Genomic DNA, 12,083 nt, shown 5'->3' with positions numbered 1-12,083 from the left:
TGAAGTGGTATGGTGCTAACACGAGGACATTGAGTGTGAACATCTTTACCGACAGTAAAATGGCCATATGGGCAATAACGACCAGGACGGCAAGGTCACGAACAGTCTTGCAGTGTAAGAAGGAGATTAACGCCTTCTCTGAGGATGACAAAATCCGCATCGTTTGGGTACCGGACCATAACGGAGTAAGGGGGAATGAAAGGGCAGACGATTTAGCGGTGAAGGCCAGAGGACTGCCGTCAATAAACTTGGTTGACCCGAAGCCTTTCGGGTCGACGCGTCCGATTTAAGGGAGTGGGCGACGAATGCGTATGTAACATTGTGGAGCAGCGAAACGGTCGATAGGACGGCGAAAATCCAATGGGGTGATCCAGATCGTGAGAAGACGAGGCTATTACTGAAAGGAAGCAAGAAGGAGGTCAGTATAGCTATTGGTATCATAAAGGGACACATAGGACTACGAGCTCACTTCTGTGATAGCATGTGTAGGGCATGCGGGGAAGATGATGAGACGTTGTAGTATTTCCTTTGTCATTGCCCGGCTTTCGCGTCTAACAGATGCCGGTACTTAGGGAGAGACACAATGCCATACATGAACCAACTTAGGGGAGTGGTATTGAAAACAATTAAGGATTTTGTAAGTAGCACGGAATTCCTAACTTAAAATTTTCTTTTTAGAGGTTATTTTATAGTTTTCAGAGCGCACAACAAGCCGATTACTGGCTTAGGTGTTTGTCCATAGTGGTATGGAGCGGATTGATGTCTGCACCCACTTTTCAACCTAACCTAACCTAACCTCACCTTAGTAAGTTGACTAGGAGAATGTTTCCAAATATTGGGTTGCCCAAAAAGTAATTGCGGATTTTTTAAAAGAAAGTAAATGCATTTTTAATAAAACTTAGAATGAACTTTAATCAAATATACTTTTTCTACACTTTTTTTCTAAAGCAAGCTAAAAGTAACAGCTGATAACTGGCAGAAGAAAGAATGGAATTACAGAGTCACAAGCTGTGAAAAAATTTGTCAACGCCGACTATATGTAAAATCCGCAATTACTTTTTGGGCAACCCAATAATTTGCTTAAATAATTTCTTCTTAAGATCACTGTATCCATAAACGACTATTCGATACTCCTTCAGCATGGTTACAGAAATTGATTTTTTCTCCCATCACTAAATAGCGGAAAAATGCAAATATAATACATTAAAAGGAAACACTATAGAAAAGGAAATTCACTTACTTTTAAGTAAATAAAAACTTTTACCTGTCCATTTTGAAAATAAATTTATTTTCAATTTAAAAAAAAAAGGAACAAGACATCCACTCAATTGTGTTAGTAATGCACATTGTTTTCATTTTGTAAATCTTTGGACCTCCATTAAAGTTGTCAAATTGAGTTTATTAAGTTTATCACTTGACATTGTCGGTCCATACCCCTCCTTGACCACTTAATGTTGGATGAGTTGTGAGTGTGTATGCATGTGTATGTATGTGTGTGTGTGTGCTTTTGTACTATGTGACCATAATGACCCTCGGATGTTGGCCAGCAACAACAAAGGAAGTTTATTGCGAACAAGCATGGCATCATAATCTCGACCTTATTTTGCCTGGTGCGGCACATAAAGATGTCCTCCTCGAATGATAATACAATTTTATTTGGTAATAATATTACGGAAAATTGCTTTAACTATGTATCTGGGCACAATGAAACGACATGATAAGAACGTAACATGTTTGAGCAGGATTTTCCACTTGGTCTTATGTTATATAGGAATAGCCAAAGCTTAATTGAGATGTCAATGGATAATTTTGAGGAAAAAAAATTCAAGTCAAAGAAGATTTTAAGATATTCGCTGACTAGCACACATCACTTGGTTTTTAATTAAACGGTCATTAGGGAAGTTGGAAAAATATTAAACGTTTGAAAAAAATGAGTAAAAATATATTAAATTTGATTCTCGATACTAGTGACGAGTATGGACCAGATTTGTTTATTTTACGATTGTATTAGCAAAGGTCTCCTATATATGAAGTGAATAAAGAACATTTATATCGCTAAGGTTAGGTTAGGTTGAAAAGAGGGTGCAGATATTAATCCGCCCATGCCACTATGCACATACACCTAAGCCAGCAATCGGCTTGTTGTGCACTCTAAAAAAATATAAAACAACCTCTAAAAAGAAAATTTTAAGTTAGGAATTCCGTGCTACTTACAAAATCCTTAATTGTTTTGAATACTACTCCCCTAAGTAGGTTCATGTCTGATATTGTGTCTCCACCTAAGTACCGGTATCTGTTGGACGGGAAAGCCGGGCAGTGACAAAAGAAATGCTCCAATGTCTCATAATCTTCCCCGCATGCCCTACTTATGCTATCACTTGCCGCACCGATTTTACATAACTGTCCCGTTATGATACCAATAGCTATACTGACCTCCTTCTTGCATCCTTTCAGTAATAGCCTCGTCTTCTAACGACTTGGATCCCCCCATAGGATTTTCGCCGTCCTACTGACTGTTTCGCTGTTCCACAATGTTGTACGCGCATTCGTCGCCCACTCTCTTAACTCGGACAGCGTCGACCCGAAAGGCTTCGGTTTAACTAAATTTATTGACGGTACTCCTCTGGCCTTCACCACCAAATCGTCTGCCCTTTCATTTTCCCATACTCCGATATGGCCCAAACGATGCGGATTTTTCCATCCTCAGAGAAGGCGTTAATCTCCTTGTTACACTGCAAGACTGTTCGTGATCTTACCGTCCTAGTTGTTATTGCCCTTATGACAATTTTACTGTCGGTAAAGATGTTCACACTCGACGTCCTCGCATTAGCTCCAAACCACTTCACGCATTCCGTGATCGCCCGGATCTCCGCCTGCAGGAAACAGATGTCAGTCCCTGGGTTTTCAACGTAAACACCCAGGCCCACTCTGTCCTCTAGTTTTGATCCATCCGTCTAACATGATCTTTCAGATGGCAATACTAGGGTTCCGTCAATCCAAGACTATGCCGATGGCAGCAGTGCGTCGTACTCGACTTTAAGGTTCATCTCAGGTATCCGATCAGAGCCATCATAAATCAGGTGGCATAACCAAACATGACTCAGCCAAGACTGAGCCAAAACAGGAATGCCTCCGAAACATTCAGACAGCACCGTATACATTTTGCTTTCTTATGGTAATGCCGATGGAGGCCACCGTAGCGCAGAGGCCTATGACGCTGAACGCCTGGGTTCGAATCCTGGTGAGTACATCAGAAAAATTTTGCCAGCATTTGTCCTAAGATGCGTTTCTATCAACCACTGTAGAGTTTCCAGCATAAAGGATCACAGACTTATAGGACGAAAATCTTTCGCCTTCGTGTGATAAGGTTTTCCTGCTTTCGAAATGAAAATGACCTTCGTGTCCCTCCATTCCACAAGTATATATGACATTCTGATACAAGCAGAGTATATCTCCTTAAGCCAAGGAAGCAGTCTATCAGAGACAGCTTGTAAATCAACCGGTGATACATCATCTGGGCCTGGCGACTTAAATCAGTCCAAACTTTTATTGCCCAAAGGATTTTCGGATCAGACACAATTTCCCCAATTACCTCCGACGAATGCATACCATTGACAATCTCTTCTTGCGCCACGTTGTCCGTTGGAGATTTTCCCGGGAACGAATAATTCTCGTGTTTCCTCACGAGATATTGTCCATACATTCTCCGACTTCTGAATGTACCCCACCGTAATAGGTCTCGAGAACAGAATCTTCCTCAGCCTAGAGGCCTCAGATGTATTCTCCACGGATCTACAGAATACCGCCTAGGATTTTTTCTGAGCCTTTATCAGCTCGCTTATATATTTTCTTAGCTCAGCCTTATAGATGTAGTGCTCTTGTGGTTTTGCCTCTGTTGAAGAGTTTTCTGCAGTCCTTCCTTAGACCAACAGCTCTGGGGTACATCATGGCGGTCACTGTTTGCCCCTTGATTCGCACTAGGACATGCTGACACAAGCGAGTATTTCAGAGCCTTCGTGATCCACTTGACCATTATGTCCATTATGACCTTATCGTTGATATCCAAACTTCCCCATATCTGGTGATGTGCATTAGCATTACTTTTTACAATGAGACTCTTTTTTCCTGCAGTAGCGGCTTCAACCAGCAACTAATGGCTTGAATGCGGCATCTCTGAATCGTGTGCCATATATGGGGAAGCCAGAGACCCATTAATTTCAGGGCTGGCTATTACTGAATCTTCAGTGCTTGGCGACGGACAAAGAAACCCATTTAGATTACACTTTGGAAGAATACAGGCTCTCCCATTCTCTGTACCATTGAGAAGTTTAAATCCACGTATTCTTTGTTCACAAACCATTCCTCCACGCAAATTCTCAAATTCTTCTGCCATCAGAAGGACCTTCAGAGCCGCCGAGGTGACCTTACAATGGTAGAGATTTATCTGCAAAAAACAGACCATAGTCAGGGTTCAGATTTTCCACCAAAGTTGCGTTAGCCTAGTCTTCTGAGTCCCCCAGGAGTTCATCCCTACAAGATTCGTTCGGTCTTGTCACGATAAGTTCCCCTAAGCACTCATGGCAGTTGAGTAAGCAGTCGAACCACTTTTCCTCAGAACATTGGACACTTGCGGTGTGGACGATTCCTCCTTAGATGCTTCACAAGCTGCTGCTGTCGAATTAACTTTTGAGCTCCGTCCTTTTCCACAGGCGCACACCTTGAGCCCAATCCATACGGATGACTCACCCAAATATGGCTGGTCGGGACCGGTCTCGATGCCTTCCCCTCCTTTGATCATGGCAGCGAGATTTACACTCTCCTGCAATCCGCCAGACTTTAGTGGATTGCAGGAGAGTTACTCAGGCAAGTGTTCAGCAACAACTGCTGAGTCATCTTTTCCCTAACACCTCGCTTTTATACACCTTCAGTTTCTACTTGTTAAATCCGTAGGATACAGCTCCTTCGAACTTGTTGAGGTCTGCAAGACAGCCAGAGTTTAATACGAATACTGCATGTCTCCGGTCGCCATAAGGCTCATAAACTCTACGCATCTTCTAGTTGGTGGTGGTTGCTAACCTCTTAACATGTCCGCTTATGACGCCGATAACCTGAGTTCAAACCCCGGCGTGAACATCAAAAAATGTCAGTGGTTATTCCCTACTTATGGTGGCTACGTTTGTGAGGTATCCTGCCATGTTAAAACTTCTTCCGTTCGGACTCGGCATAAAAAAGAAGGCCCCATGCCGTTGAGCTTTAACTTTCATCGGACTGCACTCATTGATATTAGTTCATGGGAAAGTTAGTAGCAGTGGTTAAAAGGTTGGGATTACATTCCCTTAGTCTCGCAATTAGGGATTCAGGATCTGAGGCAATACTTGGTATCCAAGCGTGTGCCATTGAGAAGGAATATCTTTCTTCTTGACTAAATCCAGTGCTGCGCCTGGCCAGATCTCACCAATCTTTTTTAAGGGCTCAACAATACATTTCAATTGGGCGTTAACCGCAACTTGTTTGTATCGGCCCCTACACCCTGCATAGTCCCATAAATTGGAGAAGTCGCAGGCATTTCCGCTGAACATCGCAGTATACATTGACTCTCGCACTCCAATTGTTGGCAGGTATGTTGCCCTGTTCTTCTTCCTTATCGACAACTACCATTACCAAGCTGTCCTTAGCGATATTAGAAAAAAGTTCTAGGACACATATTACTATCGTTCGCCTTAGTTCTTTTTGGCATGGGATGCCCTTCAGGTGATCGCAGACTTTTGGCTGACTAGGGTGCCGTTTCCGAGTCAAGACGTGTTGTCTTTGGGGTAGCCTGTGCAATGATTTCCAAGCCCAATTAAGGGGGCCTCTCTCCCTAGGATCATTCGCACCAAGCTTCTCAACAAACCTGACAGCGAAAGGCCTTTTATTATTCCAACCTTCTAATAAGCGTTTGCTTTATAGTGACCTTAGTATTTCATTTAATGGCCTTTTTATTGCAAATCACTGCACCTTCGTACAGTACATCTCATTTGAAATCATCTACAGTGACTTTGAACTCTGATAGTCAAAACCACTAAAACTATGCCGGATTTTTTACTATTCACGGCATTTATGATTGAAAAAGTTTGGAGAAGCAGATATAAATGAAAGACTCATTGTACTTACCAATTTACCGCTATTCATATCTGAAATGACAATGGTGGAATCTTCACTGCCATTGATGGCCAATGTGTTATTCACACCAGCAGCAACACTTGTCACAACGGAAGTATTCGAGCTGCATGCCAAAAAAAAAGGTAGAGATATGAGAAAACGAATCACAATATCAATATTTGTTTTTTTTGAGTAAGCAAACGCAATCTGCACTTTAATCGAAATAAAAAAGAACCAATAGAGTGAAAAAAAAGCAAAAATGATGGCAAAAGCATAAAAAGAAAACTGAAAGCGAGCCGTTTAATGCAATTCCAATACTTACTTTATGTGCGTCTTCAATTCACGCGTTGTCACGTTCCAAACAATCACAGTACCATCCTCGGAGCCAGTTAATAGGAGATCTGATTGGGGAGCCACTAACAGGCACGTGACGGCCGCTGTGTGACCTGAAAATACACCCACATAGACATTCACATTGAGACATAAACACAATTAAAGTTAGAATAAAGAGAATATTTGTGATAACCCTGCAAACATTTTTCATAATTTTGGAAGAGCATTCGTAACCGGCGGTGAATAAAAAAAAAAAAACATCTGAAAGATGTTTAAGCAATTTTTCTTCCGTATGACCCTCCCCCTTTCCCTAATTTTCAGAAACGCCAGATCTCGGAGATGGGTGGAGCGATTAAAGCGAAATTTCGTGTGCTCTCATATAGTACCCTAGAAATAAAAATTTGGTATAAAAATTTCGGATGGGATACCTAGGGGGATGCCCCACCCTAAAACCTACCAAATATATATTTACACCAATTACGACAATATGGGACTCAAATGAAAGGTATTTAAGATAAGTAAACGTATCTGATATCCAATTGTCGGACCAAGTGCTAGGGGGACCACCCCAAGCACCCCTACATCGAACATATTTACCGACCATGGCAATATGGGACTCAAATGAAAGGTATTTGCGAGTAGAATACGAATCTGATATCCAAATGTGGGACCACGTTTCTGGGGGTCCACCCATTCCCCAAAACACCCTCCAAACAGGACTTATTTACTGACCATGGGAATATGGGGCTTAAATAAAAGGTATTTCAATGTATTGTAGAATACAAATCTGATATCCAAATATGGGCCAAGTGTATGGGGGGCGGCCTCTCACCAAAAACATTCCCCAAAGGGGACAAATTTACGACTATAGCCATATGGGGCTCAAATGAAAGGTCTTTGGGAGTAAAGCACGAATCTTATATCAATATTTGGGAAAAGTGTCTATGGGGCCAGCCCACCCCCCACAACACCTCCAAAATAGTAAGTATCTGCTGACTTTTGCAATATGAGGCTTAAATAAGAGGGTTTTTAGAGTGGAACATGAATCCGAGGCCAATTTTCAAGGCGAATTTTCAATGGCAAATCACTGAGTGGCCGCCCATCCCTCAAAACACCCCCAAGCCTTTCATGTTTGCCGACTATGGAAATATGCGGCTCAAATTAAAGTTATGTGGGAGTAGACCACGTATCTTATATTAACATTAGGGGTGGGTCTAGCGGACGTCCCACCACCATAACAACCCCCAAATAGGACGTATTTGCACACCAAGACAATTTGGGTCTTTAAGAGAGTGGAACTAAATATTCATAGTTTTTAGGGCCAATACCCCAAACCGGACATATTTGCTGACTTTTGCAATAAAGAGTTTAAATGAGATTAGAAAACTAATTTGATATCCAATTTTGAGGGCAATGGCAATATGGGGTTCAAATAAATGATATATAGATATATGAGAATAGAACACGTTGCTGATATATTTTCCGTGCTTAGTGTTTGGGGGACCACCCCAATCCCCAAAACACCCCTTAATCGGGTATATTTACCAACCATGTTAACGTGGAGCTTATGTGAAAGGTATTGGGGAGTAGAGAAAGAATTGATAACCAATATCCGAACCAATTTTCTTTGGGTCTACTGCTTTCCCAAAATACCCTACAAACAGCAATTTTTTAGTGACCAATGCAATATGGTGCTCAAATAAAGGTATTTGGGAGTAGAATACGAATTTCATATCCAAATGTAGAACCATGTATTTAGGGCATCACCCCTTTCCCAAAACACCAACAAAAGGAACAAATTTTTCGACCATGCCAAAATATGGCTCAAATGAAAGGTATTTGAGATTAGAAAACGAATTTGATAACCTATTTTGAGGCCATGTGTTTGGGGGACGCCTCATCCTGTAAACTGCTCTTAAGCCAATGACAATATGGGGTTTAAATAAATGGTATTTGAGAGAAGAGCACGATGCTGATATTTTTCAGGGCCAAGTATCTGGGGGACCACCTCTCCCCCGAAAACACCATTAAATCAGACATCATGAGAATATCGGGCTGAAATTAAGTGAACTTAAATTCATAGACCATTAACGATCATAGACCAATAAAGATCATCATCCATCCGTCTGTCCATCCGTCCGTCCGTCCATCCGTCCGTCCGTCCATCCGTCCGTCCGTCCATCCGTCCGTCCGTCCATCCGTCCGTCCGTCCATCCGTCCGTCCGTCCATCCGTCCGTCCGTCCATCCGTCCGTCCGTCCATCCGACCGTCCGTCCATCCGTCCGTCCATCCATCCGTCCGTCCTTCCATCCGTCTGTCCATCCGGCCGTTCGTCCATCCGTCCGTCGATCCATCCGTCCGTCCATCCGACCGTCCGTCCGTCCATCTGTCCGTCTAATAGTCCGTCCATCCGGCCGTCCATCTGTCCGTCCATCCGTCCGTCCATCCATCCGTCCGTCCATCCGTCCGTCTATTCATCCGTCCGTCCGTCTGTCTGTTGACATCACGATAGAGGACGACCGCGTAAAGCTAGCCTTTTGAAATTTTGCAAAGATACTTAATATCGATCTATATCGTCGGAGACTGCAAATGGGCCCTATAGGTTCAGATTTAGATATAGGTCCCATTTAAACCGATCTCCCGATTTGACTTCTTGATCACCTGGAAGCCGCAATTTTTATCTGATATGGCTGAAGTTTTGCATGTAGTGTTCCGTTATGATTTTCAACAACTGTGTTAGGTAAGGTCCAAATCGTTCTATAACCTGATATAGCTCCCATATAAACCGAACTCACGTTTTGACTTCCTGAGCCCCTGGGAGCCGCAATTTTTATCTGATATGGCTGAAATTTTGCATGTAATGTTCTATTATGACTCCCAACAACTGTGTTAGGTAAGGTTCAAATCGGTCTTTAGCCTGATATAGCTCCCATATAAACCGGTCGCCCAATTTGACTTCCTAAAACTTTACAAGCCGCAATTTTTGTCTGATTTGGCTGAAATTTTGCATGTTTTGTTTTGTTATGACTTCCAAGAACTGTGAAGTGTGAAGAAATGTAAACCGGTCCCCGACCATCCTTGTTCGGTTCCTAGAAGCTTCAATTTTTGTTGGTTTGACAGAAGTTTGGTATTTATTTGTATACATTTTTAGCAGAATCCATGGTGGTGGGTTCCCAAGGTTCAGTCCGGTCGAACTTGGCACGCTTTGACTTGTTTCAGATAAAACTCAACAATCCAAATCATGCATCAAAATGGAAATGGAAATCGTAAATCGCAAAATACGAAGCCAATCTCGGCCAAAATTTCAAAAAAAAAAAATAATTAAAAATCGGCCATCTCCGAAACCAGAGAGATGTTGTATAACTCAAGCAGCCTTTTTTGTTGATATTTTTGAGCACTATCCAGGAAAAAAGAATTTTGAAAATAGGACTACAAATAAAGATTCTGGTGCACGAAAATTTTTTTGGAAATGACGAGGTGGCCAATTTAACGGCTTTGCCAAGAGGCACCTGGTTCACCTAGGGCCTTGTAATTTTGTACATAATAACGATAACACCTCAGCTCTTACCACATCAAATTTTGAAGAGTTATGTGTGTAGCCGTTCTCAAATGGCGTGTTTTTTTATTCTATCCCAATGGGAGACGAGGAATCATCTACGACTCTTAGACGAGCTCGTCCTCTATTATATTTTTCTTTTAGAAGATTCGCAGAATATTATTAAGCAATTGAAAATGTTTGCAGGGTGTAGGGTTATACAACGCCTACGGAAAACGGAAACGGAACCCAATTAGGTACCATGTGTGCACATATTTGTAGGTGTGTTTGCATGTGTGGGTAATTTTATATTAAACGCCACCACAGAAAGAAACAACGAGCCTTCTTTAAGTTATTCTGGTTAGACAAACTGTTACTACTCCTTAATGATGAGGATGATAATCATATGGGAATGCATGAAAGGTGCTTGTCATCGCTCAGCCTGTTATTAGAAGCATTTCGAATGCTGTGGTAAATTCGTTTGAATAATGATCAAAATTGTATGGGTTGTGCGTGACACGTTTACCATAGCGCATTAAAAACGTCTCAGAATGATAATGTGTCGAAATTTATAACTTCAGAGGTATGAGGGTTTAGTTCTGTAAATTATTAAAGGGTAAAGAGCGATAAAAAAAGATAGATGGATACTTACGAACCGTACGACTACCCCAGGTGCGGGGCCAAAACACTTAGACAAGGGTGATAGAATTCGTTGCTCAGATTCTGGTGACATCCGAATTTGAAAATCAAAAGAGTGGTCAGCATAAGTGGAATTTATAGGTAGAACACTTTAGCATTGTTACTTATGCCATCGGTGAAGGAATTCGTTAAGTGGAGCAGACGTGTTTCATTCTACGTCATTTCACCCAAAGGGGAGTAAGTCGAGCTTATGACTATGAGAAGGAATATCACCAGAAATTGAAGGATTTCAATTGGTTACTGAAAAGAAATTGCCAGAAAACGGATGGATTTGATCACAGTACAGTACACTAGTGTTGCTCGCTAACCTCACGTCTATCGGGCCTACAGTTTATTGCTTGAAAATTTGCAGAGTCAAACTTAAATCCAAAAGGAAATGGCATATTGAATTTTAAGTTTGGCTACCATCAGCCAATTTCATGTTTTCATTTCGCTTCTTAAAAAATATCTTCATCTCGGAATAGGACTGCCCATTACGCAAAGAATGTTAAAGGCTTTCGGGAGTAAGCCCAAATGGACTCCAAAGACCAAACAGTTGCTGTGGTGGCATCGAACTTTAGTATGCCGTCCGCCCCTCCTATAGGTGTGGGTGCCTTGGCACCTGTAGTCGAGAGTAATGCTTCAAGTACACATCCAGTCATTAGACTAACAAATGAGGATGAGACGGATAAACCAAAAGGATAAGCAGTTCGTCCCCAGCCTTTAAATAAAGGTGGTGTTTCCGGTTCAGACAACGAGAGTGTCAATGAAACAGTCCTAGCAGCCAAATCGAGAGATGAGGTCTGCAGAATGACAGCAGTATTGAGAAAGGCTTCGGTAAGCTCAAAAGAAAGACAGAGAAAGGAGGATATGGCGGGACTCACGGAGACCGAAATCTTGGAATAATAGGGTTGATCGATATCTTAACAGAATTTGTGATAAAGGAAGCCGCAAGGAGCTTCCATCCATTTAAGTCCCACGGACCTGATGGAATATTCCCTGCGCTACTTCAGAAGGCCACCCCAGCGCAGAGGTTTCGAAGGATTCGAACACAGGCATTCAGCGTCATATGCGGACATGCTAAATGACGCTGAAGGCCTGGGTTCGAATCCTGGCGAGGCCATCAGAAAAAATTTTCAGCGGTGTTTTTCCCTCCTAATGCTTGGCAACATTTGTGAGGTGCTTTGCCATGTAAAACTTCTCTCTAAAAAGGTGTCGCACTGCGGCACGCCGTTCGGACTCGGCTATAAAAAGGAGGCCCCTTATCATTGAGCTTAAACTTGAATCGGACTGCACTCATATGCATTGTTATGTAAGAAGTTTCCCACGGTTCCTTAGTGGAATGTTCGTGGGCAAAATTTGCTGTGCTTTTCATTTGCTTACTTCAGAAGGAGGC

At 42.2% G+C, this 12,083-nt stretch overlaps 1 protein-coding gene across 10 annotated transcripts in view; it reads right to left on the bottom strand.

Annotated features, from left to right (window-relative positions):
* LOC106085440 (protein qui-1) overlaps positions 1-12,083 on the bottom strand; it is a 470,324-nt gene that overhangs the window by 83,958 nt on the left and 374,283 nt on the right. For all 10 annotated transcript variants that reach the window (XM_059370582.1, XM_059370587.1, XM_059370589.1 and 7 more), the window contains 2 exons: positions 6,464-6,587; positions 6,154-6,265 (listed from right to left, as the gene is read on the bottom strand). In XM_059370582.1, the coding sequence (XP_059226565.1) occupies positions 6,154-6,265; positions 6,464-6,587 (236 nt within the window). The remainder of the gene's footprint in view (positions 1-6,153; positions 6,266-6,463; positions 6,588-12,083) is intronic.

Source organism: Stomoxys calcitrans, chromosome 5 (assembly GCF_963082655.1).
Source record: "Stomoxys calcitrans chromosome 5, idStoCalc2.1, whole genome shotgun sequence".
NCBI classification, from domain to species: Eukaryota; Metazoa; Arthropoda; class Insecta; order Diptera; family Muscidae; genus Stomoxys; species Stomoxys calcitrans.
This window is presented reverse-complemented; position numbering and strand designations above follow the sequence as displayed.